This window comes from Ranitomeya variabilis, chromosome 1 (assembly GCF_051348905.1).
Source record: "Ranitomeya variabilis isolate aRanVar5 chromosome 1, aRanVar5.hap1, whole genome shotgun sequence".
Classification (NCBI taxonomy): domain Eukaryota; kingdom Metazoa; phylum Chordata; class Amphibia; order Anura; family Dendrobatidae; genus Ranitomeya; species Ranitomeya variabilis.
In genome coordinates, this window is record NC_135232.1 from 26,931,363 (window position 1) to 26,951,585 (window position 20,223).

General features: G+C 48.7%; 1 protein-coding gene across 1 annotated transcript in view; it reads left to right on the forward strand.

Annotated features, from left to right (window-relative positions):
- RICTOR (RPTOR independent companion of MTOR complex 2) overlaps nt 1-20,223 on the forward strand; it is a 79,559-nt gene that overhangs the window by 36,196 nt on the left and 23,140 nt on the right. The window contains exons 6-23 of the mRNA XM_077281499.1: nt 1,194-1,257; nt 1,718-1,844; nt 5,616-5,785; nt 6,039-6,106; nt 6,715-6,782; nt 7,751-7,833; nt 8,777-8,864; nt 10,779-10,869; nt 11,250-11,316; nt 11,395-11,475; nt 12,612-12,712; nt 12,826-12,991; nt 13,183-13,284; nt 16,289-16,335; nt 17,085-17,220; nt 17,302-17,501; nt 18,823-18,949; nt 19,320-19,484. Coding sequence (XP_077137614.1) covers nt 1,194-1,257; nt 1,718-1,844; nt 5,616-5,785; nt 6,039-6,106; nt 6,715-6,782; nt 7,751-7,833; nt 8,777-8,864; nt 10,779-10,869; nt 11,250-11,316; nt 11,395-11,475; nt 12,612-12,712; nt 12,826-12,991; nt 13,183-13,284; nt 16,289-16,335; nt 17,085-17,220; nt 17,302-17,501; nt 18,823-18,949; nt 19,320-19,484 — 1,951 coding nt within the window. The remainder of the gene's footprint in view (nt 1-1,193; nt 1,258-1,717; nt 1,845-5,615; nt 5,786-6,038; nt 6,107-6,714; nt 6,783-7,750; nt 7,834-8,776; nt 8,865-10,778; nt 10,870-11,249; nt 11,317-11,394; nt 11,476-12,611; nt 12,713-12,825; nt 12,992-13,182; nt 13,285-16,288; nt 16,336-17,084; nt 17,221-17,301; nt 17,502-18,822; nt 18,950-19,319; nt 19,485-20,223) is intronic.

The window sequence follows — 20,223 nt, forward strand, 5'->3', positions numbered from 1 at the left end:
GTGCAAGCTCAGAGAGAAAAACAATATCCACCAATGCAGAATTAAGAAATGCTGAAATAGTGTACAAGGGAAGACCTAGGAAGAGAGGGGACGAGAGTTGAAAAAAATGGGAAAGCGATCACCATCCACACCCGCCATTGTAAGCCATTTCCTATGTAATCTGAGAGCAGCAAGATGTTAGGAGCAGAGACCCTGATTCCAGTGATGTATCACTTACTAGGCTATGGTTTGCAGTTTAAATTCAATCAGTGTTTATCAGCAGGAGATTATCACTACAGAACTAAATGTCTTGTGCCACCGGGTCCAACCCCACCCCCTTCACTTATTAGCAGCATGTTGTCACGGTATAGTGTATACAGAAAGTGGCCAATCAGAGGTGTTGGCGGGGTTATACACAGCTCAGCATTCTGGGCTTTGCTAGATCCAAAGCAGAGAAAACTGTTACTGCATCGAAACTACTGCACCCAGGGAACTAAGTGATATCACTGGAATCAGAGTCTCTGTCCCTACATCATGCTGCTGTCAGATTACAAAGCAAAAACCTGCTGACTAATTCCCTTTAATAGTAAGCAGTTATAGATGGTTTGGACGTTCCATCTTACAGCCAGGTCCAGTCTGCAGAATTTTACAGTCCGTATACAGGCAGCAATGTCCGGACTGTCCATGGCTCTTCTGACCCAACCTTACAGCCTCATAGCCATATATGGTACTGCAAGCTTTCAGTACACGAATACTGCACCAGAACCATCATCAATACATGAATACTGCACCAGAACCATCATCAGTACATGAATACTGCACCAGAACCATCATCAGTACATGAATACAGCACCAGAACCATCATCAATACACGAATACTGCACCAGAACCATCATCAATACACGAATACTGCACCAGAACCATCATCAGTACATGAATACTGCACCAGAACCATCATCAATACACGAATACTGCACCAGAACCATCATCAGTACATGAATACAGCACCAGAACTACCAACAGAACATAAATGGCAGAGAGTCAGGAGATGCAAAGGAATTGTGGTCCTTGAAATACTATCCTAATGCATGCCAACTGGCTTCCAGGCCCCACGTGGTTGAGCCTCATCACTCTCGATTTTGGGTTTGCTGTACTTTTAGTGCAGGGTTTGTCCTCAACCTGTGATTATTCAGAAATTTGGGGTTTTCTTTCAGGTGCATAGACATTCAGCAAAGCAATGAAGTCGAAAGGACGCAGGCGCTGCGGCTTGTCAGAAAGGTAAGTTAAGGCCGGACTCCGCTGTCATTGCTGCAGTGGACGCACGATGTCATCCGCTGACTTCTCCATCTTTCCAATAATGGCTGTGCATTCACTTCCTGCCACACCTAAATCCTTGTGATTGGGGCATCATGTGATAGTACCCTGCCTTATGTGTACGCAGCTACTCGTGACTCATGGGCTGGCAAAAGTGAGGGGGCCGCCGAACAGAGGTGGCACCAAAAATGCGAGCAAACAGGAGAAAGTTTGCAGGGCTCTAGTTGGTGGTGACCACTGGACCAGGGTCTTGTGATCAATAAGGGGACGCATGGAAAGTAATAAGACTTGACTGCGGGAGACGACTACAGAGTGTTAGTTTGTAGTCTGTAGCCATGGAGACGTTACATTATGTGCAATGCTTTCAATTGTATAGGAATTGCGGTTACAATAATCTTTCTTGTGTGTTTTTTTTTTTTTCCAGATGATAACTGTGAATGCTTCCTTATTCCCTAGTTCTTTAACTAATTCTTTAATAGCGGTTGGAAATGACGGACTCCAGGAGCGGGACAGGATGGTGCGGGCATGCATCGCCATTATATGTGAACTAGGTAATAAGTAACAGAATCTTATCATGTATCTCTGTATACAGGGAGCTCCCCCTAGTGGTGGCTGCAGACAGGATCTTATCATGTATCTCTGTATACAGGGAGCTCCCCCAAGTGGTGGCTGCAGACAGGATCTTATCATGTATCTCTGTATACAGGGAGCTCCCCCAAGTGGTGGCTGCAGACAGGATCTTATCATGTATCTCTGTATACAGGGAGCTCCCCCTAGTGGTGGCTGCAGACAGGATCTTATCATTATTCTCTGTATACAGGGAGCTCCCCCTAGTGGTGACTGCAGACAGGATCTTATCATGTATCTCTGTATATAGGGAGATTCCCCTAGTGGTGGCCGCAGACAGGATCTTATCATGTATCTCTGTATACAGGGAGCTCCCCCTAGTGGAGGCTGCAGACAGGATATTATCATGTATCTCTGTATACAGTGAGCTCCCCCTAGTGGTGGCTGCAGACAGGATCTTATCATGTATCTCTGTATACAGGGAGCTCCCCCAAGTGGTGGCTGCAGACAGGATCTTATCATGTATCTCTGTATACAAGGAGCTCCCCCTAGTGGTGGCTGCAGACAGGATCTTATCATTATTCTCTGTATACAGGGAGCTCCCCCTAGTGGTGACTGCAGACAGGATCTTATCATGTATCTCTGTATATAGGGAGATTCCCCTAGTGGTGGCCGCAGACAGGATCTTATCATGTATCTCTGTATACAGGGAGCTCCCCCTAGTGGAGGCTGCAGACAGGATATTATCATGTATCTCTGTATACAGTGAGCTCCCCCTAGTGGTGACTGCTGACAGGATCTTATCATGTATCTCTGTATATAGGGAGATTCCCCTAGTGGTGGCCGCAGACAGGATCTTATCATGTATCTCTGTATACAGGGAGCTCCCCCTAGTGGAGGCTGCAGACAGGATATTATCATGTATCTCTGTATACAGTGAGCTCCCCCTAGTGGTGGCTGCAGACAGAATCTTATCATGTATCTCTGTATACAGGGAGCTCCCCCAAGTGGTGGCTGCAGACAGGATCTTATCATGTATCTCTGTATACAGGGAGCTCCCCCTAGTGGTGGCTGCAGACAGGATCTTATCATTATTCTCTGTATACAGGGAGCTCCCCCTAGTGGTGACTGCAGACAGGATCTTATCATGTATCTCTGTATACAGGGAGCTCCCCCTAGTGGTGGCTGCAGACACGATCTTATCATGTATCTCTGTATACAGGGAGCTCCCCCTAGTGGTGGCCGCAGACAGGATCTTATCATGTATCTCTGTATACAGGGAGCTCCCCCTAGTGGAGGCTGCAGACAGGATATTATCATGTATCTCTGTATACAGTGAGCTCCCCCTAGTGGTGGCTGCAGACAGAATCTTATCATGTATCTCTGTATACAGGGAGCTCCCCCTAGTGGTGGCTACAGACAGGATCTTATGTATCTCTGTATACAGAGAGCTCCCCCTAGTGGTGACTGCAGACAGGATCTTATGTATCTCTGTATACAGGGAGCTCCCCCTAGTGGTGACTGCAGACAGGATCTTATCATGTATCTCTGTATACAGGGAGCTCCCCCTAGTGGTGGCTGCAGACAGGATCTTATGTATCTCTGTATACAGAGAGCTCCCCCTAGTGGTGACTGCAGACAGGATCTTATGTATCTCTGTATACAGGGAGCTCCCCCTAGTGGTGACTGCAGACAGGATCTTATCATGTATCTCTGTATACAGGGAGCTCCACCTAGTGGTGGCTGCAGACAGAATCTTATCATGTATCTCTGTATACAGGGAGCTCCCCCTAGTGGTGGCTGCAGACAGGATCTTATGTATCTCTGTATACAGAGAGCTCCCCCTAGTGGTGACTGCAGACAGGATCTTATCATGTATCTCTGTATACAGGAAGCTCCCCCTAGTGGTGGCTACAGACAGGATCTTATGTATCTCTGTATACAGAGAGCTCCCCCTAGTGGTGACTGCAGACAGGATCTTATCATGTATCTCTGTATACAGGGAGCTCCCCCTAGTGGTGGCTGCAGACAGGATCTTATCATGTATCTCTGTATACAGGGGGCTCCCCCTAGTGGTGACTGCAGACAGAATCTTATCATGTATCTCTGTATACAGGGAGCTCCCCCTAGTGGTGACTGCAGACAGGATCTTATGTATCTCTGTATACAGGGAGCTCCCCCTAGTGGTGACTGCAGACAGGATCTTATCATGTATCTCTGTATACAGGGAGCTCCACCTAGTGGTGGCTGCAGACAGAATCTTATCATGTATCTCTGTATACAGGGAGCTCCCCCTAGTGGTGGCTGCAGACAGGATCTTATGTATCTCTGTATACAGAGAGCTCCCCCTAGTGGTGACTGCAGACAGGATCTTATCATGTATCTCTGTATACAGGAAGCTCCCCCTAGTGGTGGCTGCAGACAGGATCTTATCATGTATCTCTGTATACAGGGAGCTCCCCCTAGTGGTGGCTACAGACAGGATCTTATGTATCTCTGTATACAGGGAGCTCCCCCTAGTGGTGGCTGCAGACAGGATCTTATCATGTATCTCTGTATACAGGGGGCTCCCCCTAGTGGTGACTGCAGACAGAATCTTATCATGTATCTCTGTATACAGGGAGCTCCCCCTAGTGGTGACTGCAGACAGGATCTTATGTATCTCTGTATACAGGGAGCTCCACCTAGTGGTGGCTGCAGACAGAATCTTATCATGTATCTCTGTATACAGGGAGCTCCCCCTAGTGGTGGCTGCAGACAGGATCTTATGTATCTCTGTATACAGAGAGCTCCCCCTAGTGGTGACTGCAGACAGGATCTTATCATGTATCTCTGTATACAGGAAGCTCCCCCTAGTGGTGGCTGCAGACAGGATCTTATCATGTATCTCTGTATACAGGGAGCTCCCCCTAGTGGTGGCTACAGACAGGATCTTATGTATCTCTGTATACAGGGAGCTCCCCCTAGTGGTGACTGCAGACAGGATCTTATCATGTATCTCTGTATACAGGGAGCTCCCCCTAGTGGTGGCTGCAGACAGGATCTTATGTATCTCTGTATACAGAGAGCTCCCCCTAGTGGTGACTGCAGACAGGATCTTATCATGTATCTCTGTATACAGGAAGCTCCCCCTAGTGGTGGCTGCAGACAGGATCTTATCATGTATCTCTGTATACAGGGAGCTCCCCCTAGTGGTGGCTACAGACAGGATCTTATGTATCTCTGTATACAGAGAGCTCCCCCTAGTGGTGACTGCAGACAGGATCTTATCATGTATCTCTGTATACAGGGAGCTCCCCCTAGTGGTGACTGCAGACAGGATCTTATCATGTATCTCTGTATACAGGGAGCTCCCCCTAGTGGTGGCTGCAGACAGGATCTTATCATGTATCTCTGTATACAGGGAGCTCCCCCTAGTGGTGACTGCAGACAGGATCTTATCATGTATCTCTGTATACAGGGAGCTCCCCCTAGTGGTGACTGCAGACAGGATCTTATCATGTATCTCGGTATACAGGGAGCTCCCCCTAGTGGTGGCTGCAGACAGAATCTTATCATGTATCTCTGTATACAGGGAGCTCCCCCTAGTGGTGGCTGCAGACAGGATCTTATCATGTATCTCTGTATACAGGGAGCTCCCCCTAGTGGTGACTGCAGACACAATGTGTAACATTCTGTCTTCTAGTATCTTTCTTTGTGGTTTTGCTTATTTTGTGCTTTTTTTTTCTTCTTCTCTTTTCTTGCCATCGTTGCAGCTCTTCAAAACCCAGAAGTGGTGGCGCTCCGAGGCGGTCTCAGTACTATCCTCAAAAATGTGATTGACTGCCAGCTTAGTCGAATAAACGAAGCTCTAATCACCACGATCCTGCACCTCCTCAATCATCCAAAGACACGGCAGTTTGTGCGGGCCGACGTTGAATTGGAGGTACACAACCCATTAAGTCTGAGCTGGGAACGAGGATAAATAAATAGGACGATGCTGCGGTGCCGGAAACCAAAGGATTGTTGTAACCTTCATAAATGCATAGTGTCGGAGAGCGCTCTTAAAGGGAGCCGTGCCCGGCTGAGAAGTTGGCGATTTAACCATTGAAGAGGGGCCGTGTTGCTCTTGTTTGTTTTGTTTGATGTAATGATCTCTGTCGCTGTCTTATACCTGCATCTCTTTTCTTGTTTTATAGCAAATTTTGGCGCCGTACACGGATTTTCACTACAGGCATAATCCAGACACTGCTGAAGGGCAGCTAAAGTAAGTGGTTACACCTCTGCGACCTTCTGATGTGGGGGGTCGCTGTTCTCTGGTCCGTCCATTTTCCCCCAACTGCCAGGCTTATTGTTTACATCCTGTTTTCTCTCATTTATGCCTCTAGACTACATTTCCTAGAAGGCAGAATTGTATCTGTCCCACATCTCCTCACACTTTCATCCACTCCATCTACAATGCACCTTCCTGAGACTTTCATAAAGTCTCAAGATGGATGAATTTCTGTCTATGTATTATCAGATCCGTGCACCTGGAATCCCTCTACACCGCAATCCAAGAGCGAAGTGGGGCGACTTGTGAGCCCTTATTGCCGAGAGAGAGAACTTCTTGGCGCACGCTGATGCACCCTAATAACACTCTCTTTTGTACTGCTGCTAAAACGTAGACATTTGGTGCCAAAATATTTTTTCAAATGTTTACGTTTTCCATATACAATAGTCAGAGGATTCCAGGGCTTGGAGTAAGTCCCCATTGAGCTGAGCGTGCAGCGAGAAGGCACATCATTGACTTCCATGGCTCCACCACGAGGAGCATGACACGCTGGCATTTTGTTGCAGGGCAGGCTTAACCTTTCGCTTGCTTTCTCCTTGCAGGGAAGACCGGGAAGCCAGATTCCAGGCGAGCAAACTCGGGATTGTCGCTGCGTTCCGATCATGGGCAGGTTAGTGGCGGTCATTAGGACGTGCACAATCCTGCGGCTCTACTGCGTCACTGGCTGTCTGTTTCATAGATATACAAACATATATATATACACATTCAGAACACTGTACATTCCGAGCTGTGAAGCTGCAGCAGAGCGGGTTGTGGTCGAGCGGATTGTGGTCGAGCTCTCGGCTCCTCCATTACTGTAATGTGGGAAAACAGATGCAAACGTCGCAGCGGAAATAAAAAGATGAGTGATAATGAAAGACAGGAACTTATTCTGACTCCCCACCAGTCAGGATGAGACAGCTGAAGCTCCGCAGCCGTTCCCCAGCAAAGAACGGAGACTTTTCATTACTGAGAACCTGAGAGAACAATGCCAGTCTGCTGCCGGAAAGCTCAGCACTTCTGTCCCAAGACAATGCACTGTGTGGACTTTTTTTTTTTTTCTTTTTCTTTTTGCAGACTTCTAGCGCCCTCATATATGTTTCTGTGGGTTTTTTTTGTTTTCTAGCTTGAATCGCTCTTTCACTCAATTTTTTTGTTTTTCTCTATCGCTTCATTTAAACAACCCACGATAATGACCGAATCCTAAGGTGTCACAGTGATTGAGACTTCCAGCCATCAGCTTTGATCTGGAAGGAAATCTAGCAAGTGTTCAGTTTATCTACAGCGGCCCCAGAGGGGAAATGAAGAATTACACCATTCATATCAATGGGTTGTGTGTGTGTGTATATTACAGGACAGGCCGGGTCCTCCTGAGAGAAGGACGCTCTTTGTATTTCCACTCTGACCGATGAGATGAGGGTCTGCCTAATATCTCGGGGGTTGGGGCGCAGTAGGGGAGGACACTATAGACTATGAATGAGGTTGGGTAGTGTACCAGACTTGTCACGAGTTGATATAGATCACAGTATAGCCACCTATAGGGGGCACTAGAGAGACGACGACTCCTGCCACAATGTGACCTGTTGTATTCCTCTGTAGGTATCATTAGCCTGTGTAAGCCTGGGAACTCCGGCATCCAGTCCCTGATAGGGGTCCTTTGTATACCAAACATGGAAATACGGGTAAGTGGCAGCCGAATACTTAAATGGAACCAATGTAAACAGACGCTAAAGAAAAGTAACATGATTTTATTTAAAATTTTTTTTTTTTTTACGTTTATTGTGCACTACGATATGCCCAAAATATATCTACTTTGTTAGTCTGAGTAAAGGTTCAAGACCTAAAGGGGTATTCCCATCCATGTAATAATAATAAGATTAGCAAATACCTCCAATTAGAAATGTAGTGTAGTTCTTCTGATTCGCTATGTCGCTTACTATGTGCAGGGCATTAGGTTTCCATGGTTACAACCAGTCATATAGTGACAGTTGCTAGTAGTCGTAACCGTGGATACCTAAGCTACTGCAATGCCCTGCACATGGTAAGCGACATCGCGAATCAGAAGAACTATACTATATTTTCAATTGTAGGTATTTGCTAATATTATTATTATCACACCTACTACATATTGGGGATAGGACCCTGGAGATATAAATGCTCCTCTAAAGCAATGGGTATAATTGCTAAATTCCTTAACTTTGGAGTTTACTTCTTCTTATGAATTATCTTCGTGTCCCCTTCACATAAAAAAAGCAAAGTTTTAGAAGTCGTGTTGATCTGAGGAGGTCCGTGTGTGGAGACCCCAACCGATCAGCCATTCATGACTATTCCCACAGAGCTGGTCGGTACGATCACGGCGACACCAAACTTTGTGCTGTGGAGCGTGATACAAAGTTTTATGATTTTTAGTGATTTCTTTTTTTATACTTTTTTTTCTTTTAAGTTACACTTATTTTTTTACATGGCTTTTATCTTTGTTCCCTTGACGAATGTTGTGGAAATACAGATAATTACATGTTGGTTTCCTCGGCACTGAATGGCCTCATTCATTTTCGCCGGCTCTGTCTCGCCCCCTTGGCACGTGGCCATTGACTTGTCTTTTCTCTCTCCCATTGTTTTGCCCAGCGAGGTCTTCTCGAGGTACTGTATGAAATTTTTCGCTTCCCTCTTCCGGTGGTGACCAAGGACTTTACAGAAGCTCTGCTGAGTGTCGGTAAGTGGAGAATTGTCACCCATAATGCCTGTGGGCCGTTTTTTGTACGCAGCTCCTGTGTGATTCTATGACTACAGAACACAAAGCCCACCTTCTGTTATTGGCTGAGACGAGGAAGGTGGCAACATAACCACGGTAGCCGGCAGGTCCGATGCCTGTCCACCTGACAGCGATTACACCACGACCTTCCGATACACATGGATGCTTGTGTTCACCCTTCTCCTATGGGAACAGAGGATCAGGCATAAAAATTCAACATGTCCGATCTTTCTCTCTGACCACATTTGCCATCGGGGGAAGGGTCAGAACTTTGCCATGCAAGAAGGATGGACAGTTCAGACTACTTTGCTCTCATGTATATGGCACTTTAACATAGAGAGGTGGATTCTCAAAACTTTGGGTATGAGAGGTGGCATGGATGAAGTAACTGGTTGTGGGAACAATGCCAAATTAACATATCTGAGCTAGTAGAGGTCTTGTAGCAGAGCTAGGCCAGTGAAGCAGGGCTTGGCACGTGGCCGGCTGAGGTGGCACAGCTTGGGACAGTGATGACCAAGTTAGCGGTGCTTGGGAGAGCACCACCCTGGGTAGCAGGGCTTGGGACAATGGTGGCCGGGCTAGGGGGGCTTGGGAGAGCACCGCCCTGGGTAGCAGGGCTTGGGACAATGGTGGCCGGGCTAGGGGGGCTTGGGAGAGCGCTGGCCGGGGTGACGGAGCTTGAAAAAGCGCTGAACTTCGTGGCGGGGCTTGGGACATGGTCGGCCAAGGTGGTGCATTATGGGGAGCGCGCCTACTGGATGGTGGGGCTTGGCAGAGCGCCTGCCAGGGTAGCAAGGCTTGGGACAGTGGTGACCGGGCTAGTGGTGTTTGGGAGAGTGCTGGCTAAGGTGGCAGTGCTTGGGAGAGCGCCGTGGTGGTGGGGCTTGTTAGAGCTCTGGCCGAGGTGGTGGGGCTTGAGAGCGCTCCGGCCAAGGTGGTGGGGCTTGGAAGCGCTCCGGCCAAGGTGGTGGGGCTTGGAAGAGCTCTGGCCAAGGTGGTGGGGCTTGGAAGAACTCCGGCCGAGGTGGTGAGGCTTGGAAGAGCTCCGGCCGAGGTGGTGGAGCTTGGGAGAGCTGCGGCAGAGGTGTCGGGTTTGGGAGAGTGCCAGTTGAGGGGACAGAGCTTGGGAGAGCGCCGGCAAAGGTGGCGGGGCTTGAGGGAGCTCCAACCAAGGTGGCGGGTCTTGGGAGAGTGCCGGCCAAGGGGACAGGGCTTAGGAGAGCACCGGCAGAGGTGTTAGGGCTTGGGAGAGCTCCGGCCGCAGTAATAAGGGGACGTGTTGGGCGGTACTTGGTTGAATGACTCGTGTTGATGACATGGCGCATGTCAGGCTGCCTCTGCAACTCGAAGCAAAGGAGAAGAGATTTGAGCAGCCCGTACTGCTCGATGCCAGGGGACAGGTGAGTAACAACAGGTCTGCAGCATCAAAATACTTAGGGGGTTGTTCGTAGTCTGTGTAGCAATGGAGATACACAGGTTTGCATATGAGCTGCATACACAAAACGATAGGATTTTTTTTTTTTTTGAAGACTATCTGTTTTTTCCTTGCACATGAATAAAAACCGTTTTTACAAACTATGTGAAACACTAAACGTCCCTGTACCGCGTTCCCGCTGCTTTTCAGAGCCGATAGTTTCTGCATTTCTGTATAGATTTCCATTTAAAGTGACATTGACCAAATTTATATTTATTTTCCAGCGTATTTTGCAGCGCTGTAAAGAGATTGTCAGTGGTCACACGTCAGTCACATATACGTTTTCAGGGCTGTTAGGGGTCCTTTGCGGCTGGCGATGTCGTCCATGTCTTTTTCTTTATTAATAGTTGTCGTTTTTTGGACACAGGCTTAATAGCGAAATGTTTATTTTTATCTTTAAGACCCGAGCCGCTTTCAGGAGTCTTGGAGACTTTCAGACGGATTTGTAGCAGCAGAAGCGAAGACAATTCTTCCACACCGAGCGCGTTCCAGGTAAGCGTCGTGCGGAGCGTCAGCCTTATAGTTACTTGATGGGTTGGTCTCAAATTGATAGGTTGTGCGCTCATCATCTTCGGGACTACCGGCGATAGCAAAGTGCTGTACTCTATTGAATACAGGCGCGGCGTCCAGGCTCAGGCGCGGCGTCCAGGCTCAGGCGCGGCGTCCAGGCTCAGGCGCGGCGTCCAGGCTCAGGCGCGGCGTCCAGGCTCAGGCGCGGCGTCCAGGCTCAGGCGCGACGTCCAGGCTCAGGCGCGACGTCCAGGCTCAGCCACTGATCAATTCTAATGGAACATTTTAGAACCCCGTTCTCGGGGTAGATAGGGTTTGAAAGAGCTCGACGCCCCATACTGATCCACAGGTTTGTTTTGCAGAGCGGACCTGGTCGACAACTATCTGGCGCTCGTACTGTCCGCTTTCATTAGTAACGGTCTACTGGAAGTAAGTGCCGTACCGGAACGTGGCAGGCGTGTGTGCCGTGCGATGCAGCAGATCACATTGCCTTGTGCTTTTACCTAGGGCTTAATAGAAGTGATCACCAGCAGCGATGACGACGTCTCCGTCAGGGCAACAATCATTCTTGGTGAACTCTTGCACATGGTAAGCGGTCCCTTCTGCAGCAGCAAACACACAGTAGCGTGTTCTGCATGGCTTAGAGGACCTGACATATTGAGCAGTCGGTTTAATCTGAGGGCAACAATTTATAGAGCAGGAGGAGCTGAGCCGAGTGATGTATAGATTATGGAAGTCATTCAGTATAAATTCAGCTCTAGGGTGAAAAGTAAGACTAAAAAGCCACGTGCTTGAAGCGGTACCCAGCAGTGTAGCTGTGAATTCAGCTCTGAAGAGATACAAAAATAAATACAAGAAATCAACACCGCCACCATTTATCTCTGTTCTCCGCTTCGGCGCCACCATAGCAGGGTCCCGGTCCTCTTTTTTGCTAACCTTTACTATGTTGGTGTGCAAATCCATACTGGCATGTTGTCAATCAATGCTGCTCCACCCACTGGACTCCTAAATTCAGAATAAGGGATTATATAAGTTTTAAATTGAATATTGGCGACAATTATATGTATCTTTCCGCATAGCTTATAGATCAGACTGCACATCACACAACATAATATTTTATAGGTCTGTGAATTCAAGTCCACAAATAAGTCAGATTTGTATGAAGAATATATCATTGCAGGAACATGGAGTAAGTTCTGTGTAATGTAAGGACTGGTTCATCAGATGGCTTAGGATCCCTGACCCTTGTACTCCTCAGGCTGGAAGCAGACATAGTTATGGCTGCAGTTGTTTTTTTTTTTAAATTAATGCCAAACATGGATTCATAAAGAATATGTAAAGACTTCTACATCCTGCTGGGAGATATTATGCATGGCTACTAAGCAGTGTAGCTGTGAATCCAGCTCTAAATTGAGCTAAACACTTAGTAGAAAGCAGTAACAATGGGCATTATACAGAAGTGCTATGCATTGTAGCTGCAAATCCAGCTCTAGAGTGAGAAGAAACACTACAAAGATGCGTGCATGGAAGATATTATGCAGCAGTACTGTGAAGTGTAGCTGTGAATCCATCTCTGCGGAGAGATGCAAAAACACTTGACACCTTTTATTGGTCTACCTTACTCTGCTCTTCTTTCCCTTTCTCGCCATATATTTCAATAGCCAGGTGAAATCTGGCACAAGGTGTTGGTCATTATCGTTTTGTCTTTTTTTGATATTTCATAGGCAAACACAATACTCCCCCACTCCCACAGCCACCACTTGCACTGCTTACCGACCCTGGTGAACATGGCTGCATCGTTCGACATTTCCAAGGAGAAAAGGCTGTGAGTATTCCTCTGTTCTCACACGACGGGTGACGAGTTACCCCGCAGGCAAAGTCTGCAAAACTACGGGAACTTCCCCCATCACTAACCGGACGCTTCTTCTACACCGCCAGGCGCGCCAGCGCAGCGCTCAACTGTCTGAAGAGATTCCATGAAATGAAGAAACGAGGCCCGAAACCGTTCAGCCTGTACCTGGATCACACCGTGCAGAAGGCCATGGCTTCACACCAGAAGCGGGATCAGCACATGCGAGTGCAGAAGGACATCTTCATCCTCAAGGCGAGTTCACAAGTCACCTAGAATCGGGTCAGCGACGTTCCCGGGGCCGACGTATCCTCGGCTCCACATCTCTTTATCTTCTGCATTTGTAGGGACAGGGCATAAGCTGCTATAACAGGGGCTGGGGGGCTGCTGCTTTCCGGGACCATAGGGCCGCCTGTAATGTACATATTATTTGTGTTTCTGTGTAGGATTTAGAAGACGCTTTGGTGATGAATCTGCGAGATTCCCAGGTCCTTAATCATAAGGAGAACCTGGAGTGGAACTGGAACCTGATCGGGACCATACTCAAGGTTCATTCACCTCCCGCCGTCACTACACGTATATCATGCCCAGTAGGGGCTAGATACCAGGGCCCTGAGCCAGTCACTATGTCCCCACCATAAAGTTTGTGTTCTCATAGGACTCGTATAGCCGTATACATCCATTAATGCAACGATGAAACGTGTATTTACACAGCTCAGCCACACACAGACTTTGCCTTTAGTTTCACAGTTAAAGGGACTGTGTCTGGTCCCTTATGCTAACACTCCTGACATCTGATCCCCTATGGATAAGGAGTGATGGACACACATATAGAACAAATGTGAACAGGGAAGCAGGACTCACAGGCTTTCTCTGAGTGGGTGGAGGAAACGGGACCCACCTGCTTTCTCTGAGTGATCGATGGAAGCAGGACTCACAGGCTTTAAGTATGTTTGGAAGGAGGAAGCAGGACTCAGGCTTTCTCTGAGTGGGCGGCGGAAGCAAGATTCAAGCTTTTTCTAAAGGGGAGCAGGACTCGCAGGCTTTTTCTATGAGTGGGTGGAGAAAGCAGGACTCACAGGCTCTCTCTGAATGGGGGACGGAATCAGGACTCACAGGCTTTCTGGAGTTGGAGGGGGAAGCAGGACTCACAGGCTTTCTCTGAGTGGGCAGAGGAAGCAGGACTCGGGCTTTTCTCTATGACTGGGTGGAGGGAGCAGGACTCGCAGGCTTTTTTGAGTGAGTGGAGGATGCAGGACTCACATGCTCTCTATCAGTGGGTGGAGGAAGCAGGACTCAGACGTTTTGCACATACTTTACACCATGTTCCAAATTATTATGCAAATGACATTTTTCTCGGATTTTCCTAAAAGGTCGGGGCAAATGACAGTCAGTCTAATAAAAGTCATCACCCGTTAGATTATACATCGAATTTTATTGGAGAAACCTCCCAATGATAACAGTATAATCTCCAAACTGAATAAAAGCTCACACTGCACTGTTCCAAATTATTATGCAAAGTAGAATTTCTAAACATTTGATCTGTTTTAAGGAACTGAAAATGCTCATTTGTGGAATTTGCAGCATTAGGAGGTCACATTCACTGAACAAAAAAGCTATTTAACGCCAAAACATCCTAACAGGCCAAGTTACATGTTACCATAGGACCCTTCTTTGATGTCACCTTCACAGTTCTTGCATCCATTGAACTTGTGAGTTTTTAGAGAGTTTCTGCTTGTATTTCTTTGCATGAAGTTGGAATAGCCTCCCAGAGCTGCTGTATGGATGTGAACTGCCTCCCACCCTCATAGATCTTTTGTTTGATGATCCTCTAAAGGTTCTCTATAGGGTTGAGGTCAGGGGAAGATGGTGGCCACACCATGAGTTTATCTCCTTTTATGCCCATAGCAGCCAATGACTCAGAGGTTTTCTTTGCAGCATGAGATGGGGCATCGTCCGCATGAAGATGATTTTGCTCCTGAAGGCACGTTTCTGCTTTTTAGACCATGAAAGAAAGTTGTCAGTCAGAAACTCTATATACTTTGCAGAGGTCATTTTCACACCTTCAGGAACCTTAAAGGGCCCTACCAGCTGTTTCTCCATGATTCCAGCCCAAAACATGACTCCTCCACCTCCTTGCTGACGTCGCAGCCTTGTTGGGACATGGTGGCCATCCACCAACCATCCACTACTCCATCCATCTGGACCCTCCAGGGTTGCTCGACACTCATCAGTAAACAAGACTGTTTGAAAATTAGTCTTCATGTATGTCTGGGCCCACTGCAACCGTTTCTGCTTGTGAGCACTGTTTAAGGGTGGCCGAATAGTAGGTTTATGCACCACAGCAAGCCTTTGAAGGATCCTACATCTTGAGATTCGAGGGACTCCAGAGGCACCAGCAGCTTCAAATATCTGTTTGCTGCATTGTAATGGCTTTTTAGCAGCTGCTCTCTTAATCCGATTAACTTGCCTGTCAGAAAGTTTATTTGAAAAACAAAATAATTAAATCTTTATCACACTTAAATCCAATTTGCATAATAATGTGGAACATAGTGTAGGCACCAGATAATCAGCTTCTTAAGGCCCCGTCTCACACAGCGACGCTGCAGCGATACAGACAACGATGCTGATCGCTGCAGCGTCGCTGTGTGGTCGCTGGGGAGCTGTCACACAGACAGCTCTCTCCAGCGACCAACGATCAGGGGAACGACTTCGGCATCGTTGAAACTGTCTTCAACGATGCCGAAGTCCCCCTGCAGCACCCGGGTAACCAGGGTAAACATCGGGTTACTAAGCGCAGGGCCGCGCTTAGTAACCCGATGTTTACCCTGGTTACCAGCGTAAATGTAAAAAAAAACAAACACTACATACTCACCATCTGTTGCCCGTCAGGTCCCTTGGCGTCTGCTTCCCGCTCTGACTGAGCCGCCGTACAGTGAGAGCAGAGCGCAGCGGTGACGTCACTGCTGTGCTCTCACTTTACGGCGGCTCAGTCAGAGCAGGAAGCAGACGCCAAGGGACCTGACGGGCAACAGATGGTGAGTATGTACTGTTTGGTTTTTTTTACATTTACGCTGGTAACCAGGGTAAACATCGGGTTACTAAGCGCGGCCCTGCGCTTAGTAACCCGATGTTTACCCTGGTTACCAGTGAAGACATCGCTGGATCGGTGTCACACACACCGATTCAGCGATGTCAGCGGGACCTCAACGACCAAAAAAAGGTCCAGGCCATTCCGACACGACCAGCGATCTCGCAGCAGGGGCCTGGTCGCTGGTACGTGTCACACATAGCGAGATCGCTATGGAGGTCGCTGTTGCGTCACAAAACTTGTGACTCAGCAGCGATCTCGCTAGCGATCTCGCTATGTGAGACGGGGCCTTTACAGTACAGATCTTAGTAATCGGACACTACATCCTTGCGCTCGTCCATCCTCCTTTTCCCTCTGCAACTTTTAGATAACACACGTGACAGATCGCTGTAATTTTTGGCTTCCTTTCCCCAAATATTGGTTGTGTGACTGTGGATTTACTGATCTTTTTTATTTTCCAGTGGCCAAATGTGAATATGAGAAACTGTAAAGACGAGCAGCTGCACAGGTAGAACGGCGTCCGTGCCGGGCGTGGGTGTTCGTCGTCCGTGCCTGGTGTGGGTCTGTGGTGTCCGTGCCGGGTGTGGATCTGCGGTGTCCGTGCCGGGTGTGGATCTGCGGTGTCCGTGCCGGGTGTGGATCTGCGGTGTCCGTGCCGGGTGTGGGTCTGTGGTGTCCGTGCCGAGTGTGGGTCTGCGGTGTCCGTGCCGGGTGTGGGTCTGCGGTGTCCGTGCCGGGTGTGGGTCTGCGGTGTCTGTGCTGGGTGTGGGTGTGCGGTGTCTGCCGGGTGTGGGTGTGCGGCGTCCGTGCCTGGTGTGGGTCTGTGGTGTCCGTGCCGGGTGTGGATCTGCGGTGTCCGTGCCGGGTGTGGGTCTGCGGTGTCCGTGCCGGGTGTGGGTCTGCGGTGTCCGTGCCAGGTGTGGGTCTGCGGTGTCCGTGCCGGGTGTGGGTCTGCGGTGTCCGTGCCGGGTGTGGGTCTGCGGTGTCCGTGCCGGGTGTGGGTCTGCGGTGTCCGTGCCGGGTGTGGGTCTGCGGTGTCCGTGCCGGGTGTGGGTGTGCGGTGTCTGCCGGGTGTGGGTGTGCGGCATCCGTGCCTGGTGTGGGTCTGCGGTGTCCTTGCCGGGTGTGGGTCTGCGGCGTCCTTGCCGGGTGTGGGTCTGCGGTGTCTGTACCGGGTGTGCGGTGCCCGTGCCGGGTGTCCGGTGTCGTCACGTCGTCTCCTGTTCCCATCATTTGCTGATTCTCTTCTTTCTCCAGGTTTGTGCGTCGGCTCCTGTTCTTTTACAAGCCCAGCAGTTCGCTCTATGCCAACCTGGAACTGGACTACAGTAAAGCCAAGCAGCTGACGGTGGTCGGATGCCAGTTCACAGAGTTCCTGCTGGAGTCGGAGGACGTGAGTCGACTGCGACTTATGCCGATAGGCGAGACCGAGCCGGAGGCCACTGTATGAAGCCATTGTTTTTCCTTATCATAGGATGGACAGGGCTACCTGGAGGATCTGGTGAAAGATATTGTGGCATGGATGGTGTCCATATCAGGAATGAAGCAAGAGCGCAGCCTGCAGAACAACGGCTTACTGACCACCCTGTGCCAGTACTACCTCCTCTTCATCGGGACCCTCTCCTGCCACCCGCACGGAGTCAAGATGCTGGAGAAGTGCAATGTATTCCAGTGGTACGTGACGTCAGTACAGATCGTCGTCCTCATCATACATCTCTGCCCACTTCCTATTCTGTATGTAGTCACTGCACCTGCTCCTTACACAACCCTAATTTTCCACCATTACGCATAACGAGTTTTGTTTTTATTTTTACTCCACATGCAGAACGTCTTTTTTTTTAGGCATATTTCGTTTTTCAGAAAATGCTCAAAAGAATGATTTTCTTTATGTAAAGACAAGTCGCTGTGCACATGTTCAGGGTTCTAAGAACATCTTGAACGTCCTAAAAACGTCAATCAGTTATAAGAATCGACCCGTCCGTTCTGCTGTTTTCACACTCCCTTTACAATACAGGTCAATGGGGATGCTCAGATGCTTTTTTTTTTTGTTTTTTTTTAGGGGGGTAACTTTGCTATCGTCTTTACTTTTTTAAAGATATAACAAAAACCAAGGGGAAACCCCCTTCTCCTCCTGCCCCTCTTCCACCCCCTTCTCCTCCTGCCCCTCTTCCACCCCCTCCTCCTTCTCCTGCCCCTCTTCCATCCCCTCCTCCTCCTCCTCCTCCTGCCCCTCTTCCTCCTCCTTCTCCTGCCCCTCTTCCACCCCCTCCTCCTCCTCCTGCCCCTCTTCCACCCCCTCCTCCTTCTCCTGCCCCTCTTCCACCCCCTCCTCCTCCTCCTGCCCCTCTTCCACCTCCTTCTCCTGCCCCTCTCCCACCTCCTCCTCCTCCTGCCCCTCTCCCACCTCCTCCTCCTCCTGCCCCTCTCCCACCTCCTCCTCCTCCTGCCCCTCTTCCACCCCCTCCTCCTCCTCCTGCCCCTCTTCCACCCCCTCCTCCTGCCCCTCTTCCACCTCCTCCTCCTGCCCCTCTTCCACCCCCTCCTCCTCCTCCTGCCCTCTTCCACCCCCTCCTCCTTCTCCTGCCCCTCTTCCTCCTCCTCCTCCTGCCCCTCTTCCACCTCCTTCTCCTGCCCCTCTCCCACCTCCTCCTCCTGCCCCTCTTCCACTCCCTCCTCCTCCTCCTGCCCCTCTTCCACCCCCTCCTCCTTCTCCTGCCCCTCTTCCACCCCCTCCTCCTGCCCCTCTTCCACCCCCTCTTCCACCCCCTCCTCCTCCTCCTGCCCCTCTTCCACCCCTTCCTCCTTCTCCTGCCCCTCTTCCACCCCCTCCTCCTCCTCCTGCCCCTCTACCACCCCCTCCTCCTGCCCCTCTTCCACCCCCTCCTCCTCCTCCTGCCCCTCTTTCTCCTCCTGATTGACACTTGTTCTTGGCGTTTGAATTAATTTCTTGGCAGTTCCTGTGTGTAAATCCTCCTGTTTTTATTTTATTTTCCAGTCTCCTAAATCTTTGCTCGCTGAAGAACCAAGACCACTTATTGAAGTTGGCGGTGTCCAGTTTGGATTACAGCCGGGACGGACTCGCCAGGGTCATTCTCTCCAAAACCCTGACTGCCTCTCCGGACGTAAGTGCCGAGCGCCGCTGTTCCCGGAGCCGCCAGCCTTGCTGCTGCTGTGGATGATGTGCTGCTGCTGTGGATGATGTGCTGCTGCTGTGGATGATGTGCTGCTGCTGTGGATGATGTGCTGCTGCTGTGGATGATGTGCTGCTGCTGTGGATGATGTGCTGCTGCTGTGGATGATGCGCTGCTGCTGTGGATGATGTGCTGCTGCTGTGGATGATGTGCTGCAGATGCTGCTGCTGCTGCTAATGATCACTAGTTGTTCAGTGTTCACGTTTTCTGCAGGAGTCCGCAGCAAAATACCCAGAAATCTGCTTTAATTAATAATTTTTACTGTTTTGTTGTTTTTTTTTTTTGTTTCCCCTTTTTGCAGAGTTGTCGTCTTTACGCCACAAAGCACCTGAGGGTTCTCCTAAGAGCCAACGTGGAGTTCTTCAGCAACTGGGGGATCGAACTATTGGTGACGCAGCTGCACGACAAAAACAAGAATATCTCCACCGAAGCCCTGGACGTTCTGGATGAGGCTTGTGAAGATAAGGTGAGCCCTTTAAGAGTATTAAAGGGATTGTCCCTTTTCAGGAAACGTTGCTGTACTCACCATCCCCAGGTCTAATAGTGTGTCCACTGCTGGTTGGAGTTTCATCTGATTTCATATACTATAAGCAATCGATCGATCGCAGGTTCAAGTTCCCTAAGGGGACTAACAAAAAAATGTATATAAAAATTAGAATCACCCCGATTTTTTCCCCGATTAAAAGTAAAGATATATAAAAAAAATAAATAAACATGATAGGTATTGCTGCATCCGATCTATAAAAATATTAAATTAATTAACCCGGTCAGTAAACACTAAAAAGAGACGGAAAAAAACCCCAAAACACCAGAATTGCTGTTTTTTGGTCTCGGCAACTGCACACAAAAAATTGCAATGAAAAAGTATCAAAACGTTATAAATGAGAGATATTTTGTTAAATATTTTTATTAATATTTTATTACATTTAATAATAAAAGTTAGCTGAAAACAAACAAACAAGACCTCATTGAAAACATTATTTTTAATTCTGCCTTTTATTTTTTGGCATTTATTGTGCGGTAATGTCATTTTCCAGGTCATTACTATTATGGCAATATCAAACTGGCATGGTTTTGTTTTGTAAGCTGCTGAAAAAATAAATAAAAAACAATCGGAAATTTGTATTAGAAAAAAAAAAATAATAATTCCTTGTCGCCCTTTTCCAAAACCAATAATGTTCTAATTTTTATTTTTTTTTTATTTA